General features: G+C 33.7%; 1 protein-coding gene across 2 annotated transcripts; it reads left to right on the forward strand.

The window, feature by feature from the left end:
* Positions 1-111: 111 nt before the first annotated feature.
* LOC143222377 (uronyl 2-sulfotransferase-like) lies at positions 112-26,025 on the forward strand. 2 transcript variants are annotated; one of them, XM_076448833.1, is made up of 7 exons: positions 112-372; positions 9,595-9,764; positions 12,373-12,452; positions 14,323-14,482; positions 16,741-16,847; positions 20,574-20,734; positions 25,151-26,025. In XM_076448833.1, exons 1-7 carry the CDS (start codon positions 366-368, stop codon positions 25,303-25,305), a joined length of 840 nt encoding a protein of 279 aa, XP_076304948.1. In that variant the 5' UTR covers positions 112-365; the 3' UTR covers positions 25,306-26,025. The 2 variants fall into 2 exon arrangements, with proteins under 2 accessions (XP_076304948.1, XP_076304947.1); XM_076448832.1 differs by lacking the exon at positions 112-372 and adding an exon at positions 2,778-3,102.
* The last annotated feature ends 203 nt before the right edge of the window (positions 26,026-26,228 follow it).

Here is a 26,228-nt window from a genome sequence, read left to right on the forward strand (position 1 = left end):
ATCACGCATGATACGAAATGGTTTACTATGAAAGGTGGATTAAAGAATCTTTGAGAATTGTAAAATTACGACGTGCTTAAACAGAAGTACAGAACTATCGCGGCAAAAGGTGGGTGTACACAGAAGATTAATCAGTGGTGAAGACATCATAGTTCCAAAAGTTATCACCAGGTGACATATAGTTAGGGAATCGTTGCGAGGCCGCCAGGACAGACGATCTATATGTCATAGTTGTAACAAGGTATCACGAGAAGGCGCAAATAAACTTACGGAGGGCTGAAATTATAGTTCGATACTAAACAGTCAGCTCTAGTAGATGATTGCATAATAGTACTACAAAGTAGAGAACGTGTTTCTAGGCCGCCATGACAGGTGGGAATGCTTCATACATGTCTCATCATATCGATAATTAATCACTAATTAATTAGTTATATCGTCCTTAAAAGGAAGCTTAAAACTAATTCATCAAGTCATTTATAATTAAATCATCATAAAAAAGACGCTTAAAACTAATTATTTACTTAATTAATTCGTCCTAAAAAGGATGCTTAACATTACTTAATTAAAACATTTATAATTAATTAATTGATTCATTTATAATTAAGTTACCCTAAAAATGATGCTTAACACTAATTAATAAGTTAATCCTAAAGAGGACAGTAAATGCTAATTCATTAGTTCATTAATTAATAACTAAATATGCTATCACAAAGTAGAAAACATGTTAAAAGACAGCCATAATTCGTACAATGCATGTCTCAACAAGAATATAATTTATTACTAATTCTATAATTAGTTAAACTATTTATAATTAATTCATTGATACATTTATAATAAAATCCTAATAAACAAGGATGATTAACACTAATTCATCAGTTAATTAAACTTCCTTACTATTTATGTGTTCTAAGAGGGCGATATATTAAATTGTTTTTTGTTTGTTTCTTTTATTTCGCGCAAAGCTACTCGAGGGATATCTGCGCTAGCCTTCCCTAATTTAGCAGTGTAAGACTAGAGGAAATAGAAACAAAAATAAAACTTATTTTCTATAAGCCTTGGTACGTTCTTAGCGTTACTGATTTTGGCTTAGACTCAGGGTCTGTTAGAAACTATAGTGTCTATATAATTTTTCCAGTACTATTTGAGAGAATCGATCGATTTGAGTTTTTGAAATTTGTCCGGGTTTGTAGCTGTCAGGGTCTTTTAAATTTTTTATGAATGGGTTGACGAATCAAGAAATCGAATAAATAAATTAAAAAAAAGTTTTTACAATCAATGTGAGGTAAAAACAGTTGTGTCATGAACACCCTGTCGACTGGTTAACATACTCGTAATCTTACATAACTGTCTAGTAAAACAAATTATTACAGCACTAGCTAATAACACCTCTTTAGATCAGCTGATAAAAACAGTATATTGTAATAACTAGTTTGCTGTTAATACTGAACTTAAAGGTTAAAAATTAACTTTCAACTGTACATATACCGTGGAATTATCTGAAGATAAAACTTTTATTTTTGGAGTACATTAAATAGTCCAACAATTCTAAGAAGAAATATACATATACAGTGCTCTAGCACTTAAGTAAAAGTAACACAAACAATGTCTTAATACTTGTATAAAAATAACAGAAATACTGTCTTAACAGTTGTATAAAAATAACATAATGTCTCAACACTTGTATAAAAGAATACAGTCTCTCAACACTTGTATAAAAGTAACACAATGTCTTAATACTTGTATAAAAATAACGCAAACACTCAACACTTGTATGAAAGTAACATAAATGTCTCAATGTTTCATACTTGTATACTATATTGTAACCTTCTTTTATATAATATTTTAAAAGTGTTATATTGTTTTATTTTACATTTTAAACGACCTCTTAAGAACAAAAAGTTTCTCAGTGACACAGCGGTAAATCTTCAGATTTACAACGTTAAAATTATGGGTCCGATTCACCTCGATTGACACAGGAGATGGCCAGATGAGGATTTGGTATAATAGCACACAATAAGAAAGTGTAACTATCCAAGATATGAATTCGTGATTAAATTTTCCACAGAAACAGGAAGTCCATCTCTTCCACGAAAGACCAAGGCATAGTCTTCTTGTAATAAGTAGCTGTGTTGTTTTTTTTAATTTCGCGCAAAGATACTAGGGGGCTATCTGCGTTAGCCGTCCCTAATTTAGCAGTGTAAAACAAGAAGGAAGGCAGCTAGTCATCACCACCTACCGCCAACTCTTGGACTACTCTTTTACCAATGAATGGTGGGATTGACCATAACATAATAACGCCCCCACGGCTAAAAGGGCGATCATGTTTGGCCCGATGGGGATGCGAACCCACGACCGTCGGATTATAAGTCGCACGCTTTAACCCACCTGGCCATGCCGGGTCTAGCTGTGTTTTTAGATATAATTTAATAAACTTTATATTACCACAAAAACCGTATAATATATAAAATGTTTTCATTTTCTTTTTAAGATTGGATTTTTCAGTTCAATGTGCAAACTTTGGATAAATTAAATATATATATATATGCATATCTTAAGATACATTTGATTTTGAAATCAGTAGAGGAACCAAAATCGGTTTTCACAAGTTATTTTAATGACAGATAATTCTATCGAAATAGATAAATTATATACCAAAACTTGTCGTTGTTAGAATTTGAACTAAGAACGAGTTTTGTTTAGACACTAACAATAAAAAAAAAATCGACTTTGTTCCTTAGATAATGTTATTTGCTATTTCGTATCACACATGTGTAACAGAGAAGTATAAGGCAATCAGGGAGGTTAAAGGGAAATCAAATTATTACGTGTAAAAGTGGTATATTCGTCTATATTTATTGTTTTATTAAATGGCTTTTTTAAGAGCCAGGATATGGTGTCGATTACAGCGAAAGAGAGTGCGTTTTCTTCTTGTTGTGACCCTGTTGGTTTTGTTTGGGTTGTGTTTTAGACTCAATGCAAAAGTTACGTTACAAACCACGAATACAGTAACTCGTAGTTATAGTGCGGGATCGAAACTTGAGACAGAAACGTCGAATAATGAACACCAACGAACGGTTGAAAGAAGAAGAGATTTGGAAGAAGGTAATAGTTTTATTTTGGAATTAAAATAAACAGGTTTATGTTACCCATGTCTAGTTAGATATTAGTCATCAATTGCTTACATTTACTATATCCTAATTACAGGCTCATTGATATGAAAGGCTAAATAAACGGTTTGTTGGAAATCCAAGCTTTCAGTGTGGCTGGTATTCTCTTCGAATGTCAAAGCTCTGCCTCTTTCAAACACCACATTTAACCACTGATTCATAGCCTAATTTTCAGCTTTTAATATATTGTAACCTTCAGGGACAGGACTATACGTGTGGTAAGAAACGAGAGCTGGTATGCTATTCACTCGTCACATCCCACTGTCCCTTGAATTAACTTACTGGTATAGGCTTATGAAAGATAATGAGGGTTTTCTTACTTTTATTCCTGGTTCACCCATTAACTGGTTTGTATATTCTGCTGTCTGCTATCCCATTATGTTTGTATTGTTTGAGCTCCTGCCAACACATAGGATTCTTCTCTCGGCAACAAATTATTAGTCGAAACCTAGGATGTAAATAGATTAGTAATTACGGTCTAGTAATATAAACAAATTAATATTTAGGCTTAGGTGATGATTCATGATACTATGTACGAGAACGATGAATACAACCCTACCGGCAAGTATTTAAAGAATTTAGAATTTCAATTTACAGAAAACTAATCCAGCTTCTCTTACAAGTAGCTTTATGAACCAACTTAACAACAAATTTTATTTATTGAGTAAATTAAGATAATCAAGTGTTATAAAAACATCTTTTGTTATGTAAATGACATACGTAAGTATCCAGACATATTTGTGTTTTATAATGCAAGTTGCTCCTTATGGTGAGAAACGCTCGTTAGAAAGACGCTTATTAGACAAGTCGGAACATTCCACAACCATGTTGACAAACAAAACCGAATATTTCTTTACATTTTTTCAGAAAGATTTCAACTTATACCTCAGAATGCACCGGAAATTATGTCACAACTCAAATATAAAATTCGCCACAGCAAGCTGGTTTCAAAGAGGTTTTTAGATTGTGTTTAATAATTTATCGGTATGATGTGCTAATTGGAGGCCTAGTTTTTGGTCAGTTATGTAATAAACTCTATTTTTGTTTGGTATTAAGCACAAAACTGCACAAGTGGTTATCTGTGTTCCGCCTACCACAGATATCGAAACTTGGTTTTTAGCGGCATAAGTTCCGCAGACATACTACTGTGCCACTGGGGGGCTGTAAATTCTGTAACTGTTAATATTTTAGTTAACAGACCAAACGAAGAAAATATCTAGTTTTCTTTCTTCTTGTCTTGAAAACTAGTTTCATTTACTTACTCGAACTTTAACATCTTAGATTCTGGTTTATAACAAACTTTCAAAATTTATTTTTAAGAAACTTTAATATGTCTTACAGTAAAAAATAATTTTCTAAAAAAAGTTGTCAAAAGTTGTCTTTAACCTCTTTTCGTTCTTTCTAAATTTCTTTTGAAATTTTGTAAATCAGAAAAAACGTGTGACTTTTAGCTACGTTTGTTTTTTATTTAAAAGTCGCAACACCAGATTACGTATGTTTATTTCAGTCCATCTAACGCTTTAAAATTCTGATCTCAATAACAGTAAATGTTACTCCGCTAGGTTTGTTTGTTTTTGAATTTCGCGCAAAGCTTCACGAAGACTATCTGCGTTAGCCGTCCCTAATTTAGCAGTGTAAGGCTGGATGGAAGGAAGCTAGTCATCACCACCCGCCGCCAACTCTTAAGCAATTCTTTTACCAACGAATAGTGGGATTGAAAAAAAACATTATTACGTTCCGACGGCTGAAAGGGCGAGCATGTTTGGTGTAACAGAGATTCGAACCTGCGACCCCACTAGGTAGCTCAGGAGAAAATCTGAGAGTTCATAACACTAAAAGTCGAGCTTCGATACTCGCAGTGAACACAGCGCTGATAGCTCATCGCGTAGGTCCATAATAATAACAAAGAAAGAAACTTTCTGATTTAAAGATATCTGCTTTCCACAGGATATACTAACTTATTGCTTTATTTCAGGAAAGCAAATTATGACGAGCAAGGTTAAAAATTAGGTGTCACATGTAACTTCTCGTAAGTCAACAGCCATCAGTGTAAATCAATTTAAAACCAGAAATAAAAACACACGTGTGTTACTATGTGACGTACTAGTATTTTGTCGCCAATGGTTTGTTTGAGGTTAAGCACAAAACTACACAATGGGTAATATGTGCTCTGCCCATCACAGGTATCAAAACCTGGTTTCAATTGTTATAAGTCCGCACTATGCCACTAGGGGGCGTTACTAATGGTAACAACAAACATCAGTTACGAACGTGAACTGGGCACATGCTACACCTTTCCTTAGTTCATACAAACATAGTTTTTCAGCACAGATCTTCATCAAAAATTACGAAATAAAATGAAAAAAAAAAAAACACAATAAAACTGTTGTTCCAATAATTACAACAAGGTGGCTGAGGATACATACGTTCAAGTCGTTTGATTTTTAATTATGTGAATCAAGTTAAAAACGTATTTATATTAATCTCTGTCATAGTTTTCTTCTTCCTGTTTGTTCCTAATCTACAACAATTAGTTTATCAATTCCACGCTAGGGCTTTAAAGGTTTTAGTACTTACGTCAAATCGCGAACTTTGAGACCTCTGTGGGAAGCAAGCGTTTAGAAACTATTATAAAACGCAGGACAGATAGACTAAATAAGTATCACATGTGAAGAGTTTCTATTTGATTAAAACTGTGCAATATTTACCATTACTGTTTGGCCCGGCATGGCCTAGCGCGTAAGGCGTGCGACTCGTAATCCGAGGGTCGCGGGTTCGCGCCCGCGTCGCGCTAAACATGCTCGCCCTCCCAGCCGTGGGGGTGTATAATGTGACGGTCAATCCCACTATTTGCTGGTAAAGAGTAGCCCAAGAGTTGGCGGTGGGTGGTGATGACTAGCTGCTAAATTAGGGACGGCTACCACAGATAGCCCTCGAGTAGCTTTGTGCGAAATTTCCAAACAAACAAACCATTACTGTTTTAAACCGATAACGCATATTCATATATATTAGCAGAAACACGGTGCTCTGTGCTAGTACCAAGTGTAGTATTCTCACGTCATTGAAAAACATTTAGGAAAATAGTGAAAAGTTTCTAATAAATGATTTTTCTGGAAAGTACCATACAGAAGAAGTATTCAACTGTGCTGATATAAATTGTAGTATTTTTATGTATTAAAAAGATAATAGTTTTTTAAGAATCCCATTTTTAACTACTATATTTACAAATTACATCAATAAAGATATAATTAAACCCTCACGTAGAGTCCTGGTGGAAGTCTTGTTCGTGTTGTGAGTACTTTTAATTAAAACTGAGCCCCAGTGGCCCACCGGTATGTCTGCGGACTTACAACGCTAAAAACCGGGTTTCGATACCCGTGGTGGGTAAAGCACAGATAGCCTGTTGTGTAGCTTTGTGCTTAATTCAAAACAACAACAATTAAAACTGATAAAGAAATAATTGTTGTACATTCTGTAGTTATTTTTGTAATTGTCTGAACTTTGAAAATATCCTATGTAAAATTTTTAAGCATTTTTGTTTGTGATGTCATTCAATGGATATCGCCTCATGGTATTTATTATTTCGGTCACATACATAGATACATACATACATATATATATACTCACTAAGCCTATTATAGTAAGATATATCACACACTCCAGTGTTTATGGTTTGTATGTGTGTATGTATATACTTAACAAATTATATGACCGAACAAAATATTTTTGTTAAGACTGATTTCATATACTCTCAATAGAAGGAGCACATCTCAATAAAAATAGGTAGTTTGACAGAAACAAAGATTACGATTTCCTCTGGCGCAGTTGTTCCAGAAATTCAATGATAAATAAGTCGAGAATTTAAATTTTAACTCGAGATTAGTTTGTGTGATGTGTTACTAAAGATGTCTATAACACAGCTTAATTCTACCAGTTAACGTGCTAGCATAACGTTTAGAAATGATGTTTGTTTTGAAGCTACGCAATAGGCTGGCAATCTGTGCTCTGCCCAACACAGGTATCAAAACGTGGTTTTTAGCGATGCGAATCCGCAGAGATACCGCTGTGTCACTGGGTAACTATAAATGATGTAATAACACATTCATATTTTTTTTATTATCACCATGAAATAACGTAGAATATTTTAAATAAGCAAAATAAAAATGGAGACCAGATTCGAATCCATAAGCTAGATAGTAGATGCTTTAATCTAATAAACTACTGAATATCTTAAGTTCTTTTTCTCTCAGATAGCACTTGGTTTGACATGGTTCAAATTAACGTACCTTTTATAATGAAGATTATTTCGGATTTTAAATGGTTTTAAGATTAAATTAAATCTCCTATGCTGGTTGTAAGACATTATCGGGATTAAAGTTGTTTGTTTTATTGTTTTTAATTCTGCGCAAAGCTACACGAGGGTTATTTGCGTTAGCCATCCTTAAGTTAGCAGTGATGGACTGGAGGGAAGGCAGCTGATAAACACCACCCACCGCCTTCTCTTAGACTTCTTTTTTACCAACGAATGGTGGGACGATCGAACATTATAATGCTCCCACAGCTGAAAGAATGAACATGTTCAGTGACGGGGATTCAAACCCGTGATCCTCAGATTGCGCGTCGAGCGCCTTAACTATCAAACCTGGGATTTAAGCCCAAAATGTTGTTAACAGCAATGGTGCCTAATTACTCAGTCAAAGAATTTTGATTATTGTAATGGTTTGATTTTATGTATTGCATACTTCTAACTAGAGCAGTGCACTAAATTAACTCCATAATATATTGTATTACTTTGTCGTTCTGACCCATGCTTTGATCACGATTTATTTACAAATGCTTGTTCGACTGTTTGTTTTGAATTACGCACAAAGCTACACAATAGACTATCTGTGCTCTGTCAATCACGGATATCGAAATCTGGTTTCTAGTGGCATAAGTTCACATACATATCACTTGTCACTACAAAGGAAACAGGAGACATGTCTTCTTCACTGTTTTCATTAATGGAGACTGTACACTCTCGCAGTTAAACAGCAATAGTTGTTTTTATTAATGGTTAAATAAGTTCAACCAATCGCCCCAGGTCCTCGCAGAAATAATGTATCTATGATATTTTTATCGTTTGAAATATATAGATTCATATAAAAAGTAACATCTTGCCTCATCTGGGGCGAAGGGGGATATAAATATTCCTGAACACCCCAGTCGGGAAGTTCATCTAAATACCTGCCACGGAATTTTCTTTCTTTCGTTCATTCGTTCCTCCTACTTCCTAAACACACACGTCGCACGTGTTTTCGAAAGTGAGGTCATAACACTGATTGTGATGTTGTTATTCGTGAATTGTCTTCTGCATAGTCAATAGATACATTTTAGATTTGATTCGTAATGTCCATTTCTATTGTAACAGAATTCATTTGGTGGATTCGGAGTTGGTGGCCTGAAGTTGGTGGCCTGAAGATACTTTGGATGCATTCTTTATATATCATCCATAGGTGATACTTTGGATGCATTCTTTATATATCATCCGTAGGTTTGACCACATTGTTACAAGTTTAATTGTCCTGACCAAAAATAAGAGGACTGTATTGTAAGTATTTCCCACGTACGTAATACCCCATAAATTTAACTACCATATAAAGTTGCCTATAAACAAACTGTCCAAAGGAGACACTTGTCTATAGGTTAAACTACCCAAATGAAACGATTGTCTCTAAGTCAGACTGCCCATAGGAGATCCTTGTCGATCGGTTAAACTACATAAAAAAGACAGTTGCTCATAAATCAGTTTCAAAGGACACCTTATCCATAGGCTAAACTACCCAAAGGAGAGATATGCCCATAAGTCAGTTTCTCTAAAGGAGAAACTTGATAACAATAACCAAAGATAATTTGGATAAATAAGTTTCTTTATTTACAGAAAGATTGAAGAACTCTTATTATTATAATATCTTTGTTGTTGTTTTTTCTCTAGATATTAATTAAGAAACAAGGTGTTGTGTTGTTTGGATAATATAACTTTAGATATTAATTAAGAAACAAGGTACTGTGTTGTTTGGATAATATAACTTTAGATACTAATTAAGAAACAAGGTGTTGTGTTGTCTGGATAATATAACTTTAGATATTAATTAAGAAACAAGGTGTTGTGTTGTTTGGATAATATAACTTTAGATATTAATTAAGAAACAAGGTATTGTGTTGTCTGGATAATATAACTTTAGATATTAATTAAGAAACAAGGTATTGTGTTGTCTGGATAATATAACTTTAAATATTAATTAAGAAATAAGGTATTGTGTTGTCTGGACAATATAACTTTAGATATTAATTAAGAAACAAGGTGTTATGTTGTTTGGATAATATTCTGATGTGTCTAACTCAATGTTTGTCCATTTCATATAAACTGTGATTTCATTTCCTTTAGGTTCACCTGCTAATCTGTTAAAGAATATTCAAGTTCTCCTATATAACCGAGTTCCCAAATCTGGAGGTGAATCGATGATCTATCTTATCCACAAGATCTCCAAACAAAATGGATTTAACTCAACATCTTCCATGTTATTTAACAAACGGAAATTAAATGCAAAAAATCAGGTATCACTTGACACGTTTAACATTTTCCTACCTTCACAAAGTTTGTCCATTGATGAACAACCAAGGCATAAAAGTTAAATAATAATAATAATATATCCAGGGATATCCACATTCCAACAACTCGTCCAGTTCTAACATATATGTTATTACGTGAGAACTCCTAGAAAGAAATCTATCAACATCGTATTTTTCTTTGGTGGTTAGAGAAAGAATAACCGTGATGTAGGACAACACTCTCCTTGTTATGGAAACTGGTATTGCAGAGAAAGTAAACAGAATTAGCATATAAAACCAGACCTGGTTAAGGTGCTCGACCCACAGTCTGTGGATCACGATATCGAAACCCATCACCGAATATGCTCACCCTTTTATCAGTGTGTATGTGTTTGTGAGGGATATAGGGTATAATGTGATGGTCAGTCCCACTATTTCTTGATAAAGAGTAGCCCAAGAGTTGGCGGTGAGCATCATTGACAAGATGCCTTCCGTCTGGTTTATCACTTCAATATTGGGTGTGAATATAACTTGGCACATTTATCACTTACTTGTTTCAGGGGTTTTAACACTAAAATATCTATATATCTTATTAATAAACCCTTCAGTTGCTTAGCAGTAGGAAAATCAGGTGTCCCAAAAAAGGTATCCTGGATTTTAAAATCAGAAAATCTAGAAAGAAGCTATTTTAATTTCAACATATATCTATGTTTTGTTTCACTTCGAAAGATAAAAAGATAGTTTATGATCTATTATTGTTTTTAGGTTAAATTATATGAATATGTGGTACCATAATTTTTCCAGTGCTTAGGGCCTATAAAGGTCTTAATCCCTGAGGATGAGATTTCTGTGGTTCGAACACTGTTTTGTACTCAAACAAACTCATAAATTCAAAGCTAACCGTTTGTTTAACACCTAATATTTTCTCACAAATCTATTGTAAAGGTATTTTCATGCACGTATTACTCGAATATGATAAATCACTTGTTTTCCTAGTGCCAATTACTGTTTGCTTACTTATAACACTTGTTGTGGGCGTGGCCCATTTTTTTTAGTGTGACGAGGCTGCTGATCGTAAGGCCCAAGGTTAAAGTTGTAATTTGGTGCTGAATACATTCCGCACGTTCGGCTACAGAAACGTTATAAACATGATATTCAGTCAAGACTGATATGTAGGCGGCGGGTCTTACTGACTGATTACCCTTTCTTTCCTTTTCAGTCGTTCAAAGTTAAAGACTTTAAAATAAAGTTGTTAAACCCAAAGTACTGTTCAAGTTAAAACTATCAAACAACAGCAAAACTCCAGCTACTTCTGATTTCACACCACCAATTTTTATTTCATTACCCAGTATTCGAATAAACTCGAATCGTCTGCTTTCAAAACGCCATAGCTGTTCATATTTCTGGTCGTTAGCACCTTGGTTAAAACAGTACAGTTTTACTGAGCTAATAGAACATTCTAGTCTGTAGTTGAGAGTATTGATAAATTTGACAGGATATTGTGGTCTGGACACTATGCGTAGCAGTTGTCTGAATTAAAAATATGACAGTTAAAATATGTACCAGCACTTTGGATAAAGTTAAAGAGGGAACTGGCTGTTCGACACTGTTTCTATTATGAGTCATATTTTTAGCCTAACAACTAGGTCTTTATATATATGTGTGTGTGTTAAGAAAAATCCAGTAAATATAGAAAAGAGAAAATACATCAGATATTATTTCCTTTCATCCAATACATTATTCGTGAAATGATACGAATAATGTTTGAACGTATAACTTTATTAAGCTCTTTGATTGGTCAGTTTACATTTACCTAAAACGCTCGGCTTACAGATGACAAATAGAATCTGTTGATACATTTGTTAACAGTTCAGAGTAAAAGTGTTTTAAATCATTATTTCAATAAATGTTCATGCAGTGAAACCTAGCACAGTTCTAAACCACAGAGAAAACGTTTTCTTTATCACAGCAACTAGTTTTTAATTCATTGTCTTGTCTCATGCACAGTTTTAATATATATAACAGCCAGAATTGCTTAACCAAAAACAAAATAACAAAAGAAGTTATAAAAAAAGACAGGCAGATGTACTTAACTTAATCTTCTGTTCTATATAGAACGTAATAAGTTCCAGTAATTGAGTTAAGTCAGATGAACCAGTAAACAAACTTATATAATTAAGTCAGATGTGCCAGTAAACAAACTTATATAATTAAGTCAGATGTGCCAGTAAACAAACTTATATAATTAAGTCAGATGAACCAGTAAACAAACTTATATAATTAAGTCAGATGTACCAGTAAACAAACTTATATAATTAAATCAGATGTACCAGTAAACAAACTTATATAATTAAATCAGATATACCAGTAAACAAACTTATATAATTAAGTCAGATGTACCAGTAAACAAACTTATATAATTAAATCAGATGTACCAGTAAACAAACTTATAGAGTTAAGTCAGATGTGCTAGTAAACAAACTTAGAGTTAAGTCAGATGTACCAGTAAACAAACTTATAGAGTTAAGTCAGATGTACCAGTAAACAAACTTATAGAGTTAAGTCAGATGTACCAGTAAACAAACTTATAGAATTTATTTATTTATTTTCTTAGAAAGCCTTCATTGAAGAAATGTTGAAAATTAAGCCTCCTTTTGTTTACGACCGCCATATCTACTTTACAGATTTCACAAAGTGAGTATGATAATTTAACTTTGTTGTACGTTGTTAGGCTAAAGTTTAACCCTGACATTGTTACTTTGTTACTTATAAGGGTTAATAGACATTCCGACAATATACAACTCATATCTTAAGTAAGTTTCTGTTTAATATAAAATTTTCAATAAGAAGAACCTTGGGTACACTGAGGGAGGGGATAACAATACGTCATCTCCTTCCCCCCTCCCAGTAGCTACACGTTCACAGTGATTTTTATTAGATAAGCTGACAATGAAGCTGTAAAAATGAACAAAGATTAGGTGAAAGTCAGGCTATCGTCAATGCAAAGTGCAATTTAAGTTATCCATTTGTTGGCTTCAAAATCTTACCAAACTGTTGGTGACTCTGTCACTTTGTTGGTTACAAAATCTTACCAAACTGTTGGTGGCTCTGTCACTTTACCAAACTGTTGGTGAATTTCTCACATTGTTGGTTACAAAATCTTACCAAACTATTGGTGAATTTCTCACATTGTTGGTTACAAAATCTTACTAAACTGTTGGTGAATTCCTCACATTGTTGGTTACAAAATCTTACCAAACTGTTGGTGAATTCCTCACATTGTTGGTTACAAAATCTTACCAAACTGTTGGTGAATTCCTCACATTGTTGGTTACAAAATCTTACCAAACTGTTGGTGAATTCTTCACATTGTTAGTTAGAAAATCTCACCAACCTGTTGATTACAAACTCCTATCTAATGTTAATGAGTTCATCACTTTGTTGGTTATGAAATGCTTCATACATAAAATATACATCAAACAAAAAGATGTGAGCACAAATACCATAAACAGGGTAAGTAACCCCACTTATTAGTGTGGATATCTCCTGTATTGGATTAGGGAACTCGTAGGATATTGATGGCACTAGATGAAAATGTAATAACGAAATGTTGAGTTAATAATGTTACATTCTAGAGATATAGGCCATGATTTTATTTACGTTTATAGAAATCACTCAAACTGTTTGTTCAGTTCTTTACAATGAGTGCTGTAAGAGACAAGGAGCAAACACTAAAATCACCTAATGTGTGGACCACCACAACAAGCAATAAAGTTACCCAATATGTGGACCACCACAACAAATAATAAAGTTACCCAATGTGTGGATCACCATAGCAAACATTAAAGTTACCCAGTACGTGGACCATCACAACAAATACTAATATTCCTCAATGTGTGGACCATCACAGCAAACACTAAAGTTATCCAATGTGTGGACCATCACAGCAAACACTAAAGTTATCCAATGTGTGGACCATCACAGCAAACACTATAGTTACACAGTGTGTGGACCATCACAGCAAACACTAAAGTTACATAGTGTGTAGACCACCACAGCAAACACTAAAATTACCCAGTGTGTGGAAGACCACCACAGCAAACACTAAGATTACCCAGTGTGTGGAAGACCACCTATAATGCATGATGTAAAACAAGTAGATAAGATATGTGTTAAAATAATAAAATATCAGTAATATAAAGTTGGGAACATCACTAATTGATACAGATATAGATAATTTAATCTATACTACACCTTAGTCACTATTAAAACTCTAAATACTCTATTAATATACCTGAAGCCATTTTTATCAAACCTATGACATCTTTGTTATAAACAATAATTTAACTGCAAATGTAGTTTTTTCCCTTGTTTCTCTTAATTTGTTTCTTGGGACTAAAAATCAAAATAACATTTCAGCATTTAATTTGTAAATTTTAAAACACATGAGCCACTGGGATCAGGTAGATAAATTCTCAGTTGTAATATAATATGTAGTCCCTTCTACGTACACACACGTGTGTCAACAGTGGAGTTCAGCTTACCATTTCACGCCATTTTATAGGTTTGACTATCCTAACCCATTGTACATTAACATTATTCGAGAACCAGTGGAGAAAATGATTTCTAGATTTTTTTTCTGGAGAATGCCGAATATTCATGTTTATGAAGAACTGAAGGTAGCAGGAAAAGTGAAGATGGACAAACAAACTTGGCTTAAAAAAGTGAGTTTCTTAATTAATATGAGCTCAGCAGTAATTTCTTACGATACCTTAATTGTTCATTGCGAACACCAAATAGTTATATTTTTATCTTTAAAAAGTGTTTAGTTTCCTTATTCCATGTTTTAAGTCAGAATTAAGTCTTGTAGGGTTAATTGTTTCAGATCTACTGTTATCTGGAAAGGGATATGAAAACACACTTCTGATACAAGATGAATAACATGGGTCTAGTGTAGGGTAAGTGTCTTGTGTCTGATAATAGATTACTAGCATGGGTCTAGTGTAGGGTGAGTGTCTTGTGTCTGATACATGTTAGTAACATAGAGCCGGGTTACACTGAGTGTCTTGTGTCTGATAATTGATTACAAGCATGGGTCAAGTGTAGGCTGAGTGTCTTGTGTCTGATACATGTTAGTAACATGGGTCTAGTGTAGGGTGACTGTCTTGTGTCTGATACAAGATGAATAACATGGGTCTAGTGTAGGGTGAGTGTCTTGTGTCTGATACGTGTTAGTAACATGGGTCCGGGTTACGGTGAGTGTCTTGTATCTGATAATAGATTACTAGCATGGGTCTAGTATAGGGTGAGTGTCTTGTGTCTGATACAAGATGAATAACATGGGTCTTGTGTAGGGTGTGTCTTGTGTCTGATACAAGATGAATAACATGGGTCTAGTGTTGGGTGAGTGTCTTGTGTCTGATACATGTTAGTAACATGGGTCTAGTGTAGGGTGAGTGTCTTGTGTCTGATACAAGATGAATAGCATGGGTCTACTGTAGGGTGAGTGTCTTGTGTCTGATACAAGATGAATAACATGGGTCTTGTGTCTGATACAAGATGAATAACATGGGTCTAGTGTTGGGTGAGTGTCTTGTGTCTGATACATGTCAGTAACATGGGTCTAGTGTTGGGTGAGTGTCTTGTGTCTGATACAAGATGAATAACATGGGTCTAGTATAGGGTGAGTGTCTTGTGTCTGATAATAGATGAATAACATGGGTCTAGTGTTGGGTGAGTGTCTTGTGTCTGATACATGTTAGTAACATGGGTCTAGTGTTGGGTGAGTGTCTTGTGTCTGATACATGTTAGTAACATGGGTCTAGTGTTGGGTGAGTGTCTTGTGTCTGATACATGTTAGTAACATGGGTCTAGTGTTGGGTGAGTGTCTTGTGTCTGATACATGTTAGTAACATGGGTCTAGTGTAGGGTGAGAGTCTTGTGTCTCATAATAGATTACTGGCATGAGTCTAGTATAGGGTGAGTGTCTTGTGTCTGATACAAGATAAATAACATGGGTCTAGTGTAGGGTGAGTGTCTTGTGTCTGATACAAGATGAATAACATGGGTCTAGTGTTGGGTGAGTGTCTTGTGTCTGATACAAGATGAATAACATGGGTCTAGGGTTGGGTGAGTGTCTTGTGTCTGATACATGTTAGTAACATGGGTCTAGTATAGGGTGAGTGTCTTGTGTCTGATAATAGATGAATAACATGGGTCTAGTGTTGGGTGAGTGTCTTGTGTCTGATACATGTTAGTAACATGGGTCTAGTATAAGGTGAGTGTCTTGTGTCTGATACATGTTAGTAACATGGGTCTAGTGTAGGGTGAGTGTCTTGTGTCTGATACAAGATGAATAGCATGGGTCTAGTGTAGGGTGAGTGTCTTGTGTCTGATACAAGATGAATAGCATGGGTCTACTGTAGGGTGAGTGTCTTGTGTCTGATACAAGATGAATAACATGGATCTAGGGTTGGGTGAGTGTCTTGTGTCTGATACATGTTAGTAACATGGGTCTAGTATAGGGTGAGTGTCTTGTGTCTGATAATAGATGAATAACATGGGTCTAGTGTTGGGTGAGTGTCTTGTGTCTGATACATGTTAGTAACATGGGTCTAGTGTAGGGTGAGAGTCTTGTGTCTCATAATAGATTACTGGCATGAGTCTAGTATAGGGTGAGTGTCTTGTGTCTGATACAAGATGAATAACATGGGTCTAGTGTAGGGTGAGTGTCTTGTGTCTGATACAATATTACTAACATGGATCCGGGGTACGGTGAAAGACTTGTGTCTGATAATAAATGGCAAACATAGGTCTAGTATACGGTGTGTGTCTTGTATCTGATACAGGACGACTAACATGGGTCTAATATAAGGTGAGTTTCTTGTACGATACAAGATTACAAACATGTGCCTGATATGGAACGATACTCATTTACCCAATACTTAAACATACCATTTCATTAAATGGTTCTTGGTTTCAGGACTTCAAGGAATGCGTTCTTAAGAGTGATCCAGAATGTACTTTCATAAGTGGACAACCCTACGACTTAACCATTCCGTATTTCTGTGGACATGAGGATGAGTGTATGTAAGTTAAATGATTTTATATTGTGACATTAGAAGTGTTTAACCATATTGTCGCAGGCTTTCTTTATAAACTCGTTTTCTAGAGATTTCTGTTGTACTGACAGAGGGAGATTTGACGTAGCGATATTGGTGTGGCTTAACGTCTGGAATTTTCTCCAGAATTTTGGAATAGTTTAAGCAGTATGAAACGTGAGTTAGAATAGAATATACGATGACTGATTATTGGGTCAGCCGGTTATTTGGTCATTACGTTGCTGTAAGTACTGGATTTGTATTTTCGACTCAGTAATAAGAAAAAGAAAGTACGTTTTTCAATGATCGAGAAGTTAATAAGTGAATCCTATTGTGTTAATTGTTTCCTGTGAACTTAGTAGTAGAAGAAATAAAACGAGTTTGTTATCATTGAACAGACACAGTGTTATTTTTTTATCAATTAATGTGAAAGAACCCAACACACTATAGAATCCATTGTGAGAGTAGAATAATTTTTATAACGGTATTTATCTTGGATATATTTTTGTAGAATACGTAACTGTGAAAGTGTCGTAAAACGTGTTACTATTTAAGACGTGCCCGAAGTTTCGCATGTTACGTGTATCGAAACTAAGCTTCCTTTTAATCAGAAGTAGATGGAACAAAGTTAATCAAAAATAGTTCACTGATAAGGGTTAGTAGTATGGTAAATAGAACTTGCTGTACTCATCTTACTTAAGTATATACGAGTATCATGTTGGCCCGATTATAAGGCTACTTTGTGTAGTAATAACCAAGTTGTAAAATCGCATTTCTGAATATCCAGATAGCATCCGTTCACGCATGCGCACCAGATGTTCGCTCAAGGTCATCGCTAATTCTTGCAACTAATACATCTGCAGGCTATTCTGTTATGGTATTGATTTTGCGGACCTAAAAAGAAAAAGGATGATATGACTTTTTTTCCGTTTCTCACGGTTTCTTATATTCCAGGTTGCCTTATATTCGAGATCACCTTATAATCGAGCCAATTCGGTATTTGAAAATATATAGGCATAAAACTCTCACCTTCTTATGAATTTTAAACTACTTATATGTTCAGTCATTCAACCTGTGGTGGGCAGAGCACAGATAGCCCATTGTGTATCTTTGTGCTTAATTTTAAACAAACAAACAAGTGTTTACGTGTCGATTAGTTTTCAATTACAGAATTATCAAACCTTCGTCATATCAACGAAAAGCATCAAACAAACAAAGTAAAGCTGTTAGTATAATTTCGTGATGACGAGAAACCCACTCGAAGTAGAAATGTATCTCAAGACGTCTGGTACGGGTATTAACACTTTTTACTAATAAAGAAGATCAGATTATTTGTTTTGGAATCTCGCGCACAGCTACTCGAGGGCTATCTGCGCTAACCGTTCCTAATTTAGCAGTGTAAGACTAGAGGGAAGGCAGCTAGTCATCATCACCCACCACCAACTCTTGGGCTACTCTTTTACCAACGAATAGTGGGAGTGACCGTAACATTATAACGCCCCCAGAGCTGAGAGAACGAGTATATTTGGTCCGACGGGAATTCGAAGCTGCAATCTTCAGAGTACGAGTCGAACACCTTAACCCACCTGGCCACACCTGGCCTCAAGAAGGTCGGAACGTTGTTCTCTGCTTTATTAGTAAAAGTGTTAAAACCCATACCAGCCGTCCTGAGATACATTTTAGTGTAATTTGTTAAATCTTTAGTTGAACTAAGCATATATGTAGAAAAATGATGTATTATTAAACTGTACCTACTGGAACAGCAACAAGCTTATGATGTACAACGTTACAATTAGGGGTTCGATTCCCCTCGGTGGACTCAGCAGATAGTCTGCTGTGGCTTTATTATAATAAAACAGACACACGTGTATTTAGTTAATAAAGAATACTTAAAAAATATATTCATAATACTTATAGAGTTTATTTGTGGTTTATTACAATTCACTTTGTTCAATCAGTAAAATAAATTAAACAATAGGTTTGTTAAGCACAACGTTACACAATAGGCTGTATGTCACGTGCTCATCACGGGTGTTGAAACCCGTGTTCTGGTATTATTAGTTTCTCGCTACATATAATATTGAAAATTTCGGAAACCAATTACTTTAGAACTTAATGGTAAAATATACTGTATCTACTATCTGGAATTGTAAGCATTAATTATTGACAAAAAAATGAAAAATACACGAGGTATACAAAACAATATTTTTCATATTTTCTACCCAGTGTCATATCCACCCCTTATTTAGATTTGTTTGTTTGTTTCGAATTATGCACAGAGCTAACAAAGTGGCTAATCTGTGCCCTGCACATCCAGGGTATCGAAACCTGGTTTCTAGCGACGTGAGTCCACAGACACATCGCTGTGCCACTAGGAGGTATTTAGAACTTCTTACGGCTCGACATGGCCAAGTGGGTTAAGAGGTTCGACTCGTAATCCGCACCAAACATGCTCGCCCTTTCAGCCGTGGGGTCGTTATAATGTGACGGTCGATCCCACTATTCGTTGGTAAAAGAGTAGCCCAAGAGTTGGCGGTTTGTGGTGGTGACTAGCTGCCTTCCCTCTTCTCTTACACTGCTAAACTAGGGACGGCTAGCGCAGAAAGCCCTCGTGTAGCTCTGCGCGAAATTAAAAAACAAACAAACAAACAGAACTTCTCATCATGCAAAATTAAGCAATTAGAAGGGAAATAGTAACAACATAAAGTAATTTAATTTTCCAACTTATCCCAGTTTGAACATTTGAATCTACGCGCATATTTATAACAAAATTTACAAAAATAAACATATATTTTGAAGAGAAAAAGGAAATAAAAAGATTGAGTGGAAAAACTGGAATTATTAAGAAGATAAGATATTCAAAGTTCGGTTATTTTTTAAAGGACGTTAAAGGTAGACATACTACTCTTGTTTTACAGGTCGTGACGTTAGTTACTGTTTCAAAAAACGACGGCGTAACTCATTTTCACACGACGTACTTTTTATCATAATTGAACAACTTTTACTAAAATGCTGTGGCTTGGTTGTTTGTGCTTACACTGTGAATCCAAGGGAATATTACTAGTGGCTCCTTACCACAAAAACGATTTTAGTATGTTGTAGCCGCAGATGCATGAAAAGAGTGACAGTCAGATCACACTCTTCTGTCAGTGTGGGCAGTACGTGCTGTTGGCTAGTTACCTTCTTTCTAGTCATTGTTGACTTTTGACTAGTTACCTTTATTCTAGTCATTCAGTGTTACTATACATAGATAATTCCAACGTTGCTTTGCGTAAAACTCCCGAAACAAACTAAAATGTTATTTGTACAAATAAAAATTTGTCCAAAAAGTAAATAAGCACTTATTTTACTAACAGTAGAAATAGCTGTCATCAAATTAATTACGACTGTTCCTGAAATATTATTCTACAGACATAAAACGAGTTATTATGTCTGTCAAATCGTCTAACAAAACACTGTTTTAACCCTGATTAAGTGTGTGCATACCTGTGAGCGTGTGCTGACAAACAATGTTGAATCTTGTCTAATTAAGTTAAATTGTAGAGTTTACTTTATTTTTACATTTAGTTTCTAGAAATATGTTCAAAAACTTCAATTTACCGGGTTTTTATTTACCTTTTTTTTATATTTTTCCAATCTAAATACGTAACTTTTACATCCACTTCCGACTCTTCTTAAAAGTAAAATGTCTTGAATGTCCGTACGTTATTTACAGGATACTTAACAGTGAATGGGCGTTAGAAAAGGCTAAAGAGAACGTTGAAAAATATTATAGTGTTGTCGGTGTTTTGGAACAGATGGACATTACCATTAAAGTAATGGAGGCTTACCTACCTCAGTTCTTCAGAGGTCTGTTTAAAGTACATAAGAAAACAGGTAAATATTTGATTAATTAAGTTTTAGTTCGTAAAATCAAACGTCGCTCTCTAAAAGGAACACACGTTGTTGTTTGGTGCATGAGATTAGACAAATCATAAAATATTATATATAATATACAATAAATATAGAGTGTATCATATTAGACAAATCATAAAATATTGTATATAATACACAATAAATATAGAGTTATCAAATTAGACAAATCATAAAATATTGTATATAATACATAATAAATATAGAGTTATCAAATTAGACAAATCATAAAATATTGTATATAATACACAATAAATATAGAGTGTATCAAATTAGACAAATCATAAAATATTATATATAATATACAATAAATATAGAGTGTATCAAATTAGACAAATCATAAAATATTATATATAATACACAATAAATATAGAGTGTATCAAATTAGACAAATCATAAAATATTGTATATAATACACAATAAATATAGAGTTATCAAATTAGACAAATCATAAAATATTGTATATAATACATAATAAATATAGAGTTATCAAATTAGACAAATCATAAAATATTGTATATAATACACAATAAATATAGAGTTATCAAATTAGACAAATCATAAAATATTGTATATAATACATAATAAATATAGAGTGTATCAAATTAGGCAAATCATAAAATATTATATATAATACACAATAAATATAGAGTGTATCAAATTAGGCAAATCATAAAATATTATATATAATATACAATAAATATAGAGTGTATCAAATTAGGCAAATCATAAAATATAATATATAATATACAATAAATATAGAGTGTATCAAATTAGGCAAATCATAAAATATTATATATAATATACAATAATTGTAGAGTGCATCAAATTAGGCAAATCATAAAATATTATATATAATACATAATAAATAAAGAGTTATCAAATTAGACAAATCATAAAATATTGTATATAATACACAATAAATATAGAGTTATCAAATTAGACAAATCATAAAATATTGTATATAATACATAATAAATATAGAGTGTATCAAATTAGGCAAATCATAAAATATTATATATAATACACAATAAATATAGAGTGTATCAAATTAGGCAAATCATAAAATATTATATATAATATACAATAAATATAGAGTGTATCAAATTAGGCAAATCATAAAATATAATATATAATATACAATAAATATAGAGACAAATTATTTTTAGAGTGAGACATTCAGTGAGGCAATTATTTGAGATAACTTCTGTTTGACCTCTATTTCTTATCGAATCAAAGTGTTATTATATATTTTAAAAACCTTCATCAACAGTAGTAATGTTTCACCTACTAGTGACAAAAATTGTTGTGACGTCAGCCAACAATATATACAGCAAAGAACGTTTTCGAAGGAGAATCTTTACTTCAGCTTGAGTTTGGTTTAGTTTGTTTAGTTTTGAATTTCGCGCAAAGTTTTACGAGAGCTATCTGCGCTAGCCTTCCCTAATTTAGCAGTGTAAGACTAGAGAAAAGGCAGCTAGTATTCACCGCCCACCCCGAACTCTTAGGGTACTCTTTTACTAAAGAATAGTGGGATTGACTGTCACATTATAAAGCCCACACGGCTGAAAGGGCAAGTATATTTGGTATGACTGGGATTCGAACCTGCGACCCTCGGAGTACGAGTAGAGTGCCTTAACCACCTGACCGTTACAGTCTATCATTAGCTTGCGTAAATGGTCTGTATGCTAAGAGGTTCGTTGTTTTCTTACAAATACACCCAGTAATACGTAAAGCAGACAGTTTTTGTGTAAAATATTTTTAAAAAATAAAATTAATGAAACGAGACATCAACGTTTTTAACTTGCTCTATGATTTATTTGTAAGGATTTAAAAGTATAAGTTAGACACTTTAAATACTCTACATGTTTCCATGGAAATAATTCCACCATCTTTAGAAGAATAAACGACTTAGTACACATAACGTTACTTACAAATTATTGTACGTGTATAATTTGCATGTTTACAATGGCGACACTTACAACAACTATTTCCAAAAATTTACCTCTGTGATTCCTAGGCCTAAATGAATAAACAGATATAAGGCCTAGGAGCCACGGTAATAATTTTCCTTGGAAATCGTTGTTGCAAATGGCGCCATTGTAAACATGCAAATTATAAATATATATTAGATTTATAAGTAATTTTTATGTGTCGTTTATTCTCCTAGCTTGAACTGCAGAATGAAGATGGTAAAATTATTTCTACCGAAAGTTTTTATACTTATATTTGTTAAACTTTGGGATTTTAAAGTTTTTAACTTATATTTTTTAAAAACTTACAAACAAATTATTGAGCAAGTAAAAGACGTTGATGTCTCGATTTATTAAATTTATTTAAAAAATAAACCCAGAAGATTGGAAATAAACCTATTTAATAAAAATGAAAAAGCTTATTTGATGTCATCAACTAAGTGTAATTTACTTGATCTGTGTTTCTATAAATAATGTTCTTCAAGATAATTTTTAAAGAATTAGTCGTGGCCCGTTAGTTAGCGTGCCTGAACTGTGAACTCGAGTGATAAACGCTCACGACCCATTCATTACTCGAAAGTTAAACCCTACACTTAGGGGACGTGAGTGCGCTCTGAAAACAACTATTTTATTTGAGTAGCCCAACATCTGGCGGTGAATGCAGTTGACTAACTTTGGTCTAACAATTAGAAATTAGGAGACAGATATGCACAGATGGCTCTCGTGTAGCTTTGTTTGATATCTGAAACAAACTAACAAATAAATATCAAATAGTTTCTTCACATCGTTTCGGCTCCCCCATCCCTAGTGGTTTAAGCGTTAAGCCTACATGCTTAGAAGGCTAAAACTTGGTTTCGCTTCCCGTGTTGGGCAGAGCACAGATGATTCATTATGTAGCTTTGGACATAACAATCAACCATCCAGTCTACATCGTTTTACATCATAAGAACTCTTAAAAATTTTCCAAGTTTCTTCTCTTCTAACTTATTCATGCTTTTGCCTGAATGTTAGGCCTACTTTCGTTGCAGAACCAACATTTTCAACATAAACAATTTGTTTGTTGTGGTATTAGAAGTTTTCAAAGACGTTTTCGACTCGATTTTCGCCTAATGTAACTGGATGTACGCGTAGTTTCCCCAAGGTTTACCAGCTAGATTTTGTTTATTTACGAAAGATTTTTATATTTCTTGGTTCTGATTAATTTTTAGCTACATAGATAGCACTATTTACTGCAATATTTGAATGTACAATAAAATCTACTGCTATTGTGAAATAGCTATTATTGGTGAACCATTTATGGTATAAGCCTAAATGGTTGGTTAGTTGGTTTGGTGTTTTATGGCGCAAAGCATAAGCATAGATGACTAGTCATCTAAACAAAATGAGGTCCGGCGAGCTCTACTCATATCATTATACTTGAAGCGAAAGCAAACAGAGGCTGTGACCGTTAAATCTGCCTCTGTAAATAGCTAAATCCCAAATGATTGTACTTTTGTATTTCTTTAAGACAAAATAAAAAATATATAAATTTTATATTGAGAAAAATATGCTATCAAATTGAGTTTTAAGAAAAGAGGCATATGCACAAGTTTGTTTTAGAGCGGTGCTATCTACCATATCCACCAGAGGAAATAGAACCCGTATTTTAGCGTTGTAAGTCCGTAAATTTGCTATTGTCCCAACTGGGGACCGTAGGAACAACTTAAAGTTAATTTTAAACTGGTCATACAAGTTTTAAAAAGTTATATTTTATTTGTTTATAAATATTCCAGTGAAACAAAAATAAATAGCTTTAAAACTCGTTTATATCAATGTCAAACGACTTAACAACTTTAGTGGGATAACCCACTGCAGTTTAAGTTTTGTTTTTCTGTATCTAGGCGACCTTATTTCAGAATAGTAGTTTATTTTTCATACAATAAACTCTGATCAATAAACCATAAGTAGGTGGTAGTTTCGTATTTAAAACTAACTTATATAAACACGTGCTAAAATGTTAATACCTCCAACAAATTTATATCTCGTATTTTAAAAACTTCGTTATTGACATTACATATATCCTATACTTTCGAACTATGTAATGTGAACTAACAACTGTTTATTTGTTTTAAATTTCGTGCAAAGCCACACGAGAGTTATCTGCGCTATCCGTCCCTAATTTAGCAGTGTAAAACTAGGAGAAGGCAACTGGTCATCACCACCCATTGCCATCTCTTACGATTCTCTTTTACCAGCGAATAGTAAAATTGATCAATATGTTATAACGCCCCAATGACTAAAAGGATGTGCAGTGACAAGGATTCGAGCGCACGATCCTCAGATGACGAGTCAAACGCCTTAACCACCAGGCCTTGATTAACTTACAATCGTCACACTAATTTTTTACAACTGTTTTTGTTTCTGAAAGGGATCGTGAACAAAACATCCAAGAAGGACAAGGTTCCCAGAAGAATAAAAGAAATGTTGAAAAGAAACCTGAAGACAGAATATGAGTTTTATAACTTTATTATTGATCGACTTCACAAGCAATATAGAACATTAAAACTTAAAAAACACCAGTGAATTATGGACGGTCTAGTAATTTATATAAAACTTATCTATTATGCTACCGTCCAGAACTCTATTGAAAGAAAAACATGTATTTTTTATCCTCTGTGTTTACTTATCCTGTTCTTTTGTTCCTAGATCCTTAACGTTATTGTCCCTAAAAGTCAATATTTTTGGGTGGATGTATTTTTTCCAGATTGTATGTTTAAGATATCAACAGTTTAACAGAACATATAAGTTATTACTGAGTTACAATTTTAAAACATTATCTATGATGTCGAATTTTGTGCATTACAATATAATATCTTGTGTAGTAACACGTACTATATTAGAGAAGCAATCGCGATTGAAAGGGTCTGGAAGTGTATACTGAAATTTTATTTGTTACTTATATAATGTTGTTGTTTTTTTCCTTTTCTAATATCTAAGTCCTTTATTATTATCATAATTATCATATGAATGAAATATTAATATAACCAGTCCTAATTCACCCACAACCGCACTGAGTAAATAATCACAATAAATTAACCAGTACTGTGTTGAATAATAAATTCAGAAATTCGTCCATATTAAAACAGTAAAATTCCTTGTTAGCATTCACTTAACCTGTACGTTGCGATTCACTTGATAAAATTTGTCATTAGGTCAGGGTGTGTTATATATAGTACAGTAAAAAAAAACACGTTGTATCTGTACGTTATGATAATAATAAAAAACATATGTGATGTAAACTGACTAGAACCGTATCGTGTTCCTTCAAGAGTCATGTATTCTAACAGTCATGTAACACCATTGGAACACATTTTTTTTATATGTGAAAGAGTTTAACGATGGACTTTAATTAAATGTTTGTTTCTTTAGAGCGGATTAAACAGGCTAAACGACAAACAGTGTGATTTATCTTGAGTATCCTGTAGTGTTGGGTTAAGTAAGGACTT

Source organism: Tachypleus tridentatus, chromosome 8 (assembly GCF_004210375.1).
Source record: "Tachypleus tridentatus isolate NWPU-2018 chromosome 8, ASM421037v1, whole genome shotgun sequence".
Taxonomy (NCBI): Eukaryota; Metazoa; Arthropoda; class Merostomata; order Xiphosura; family Limulidae; genus Tachypleus; species Tachypleus tridentatus.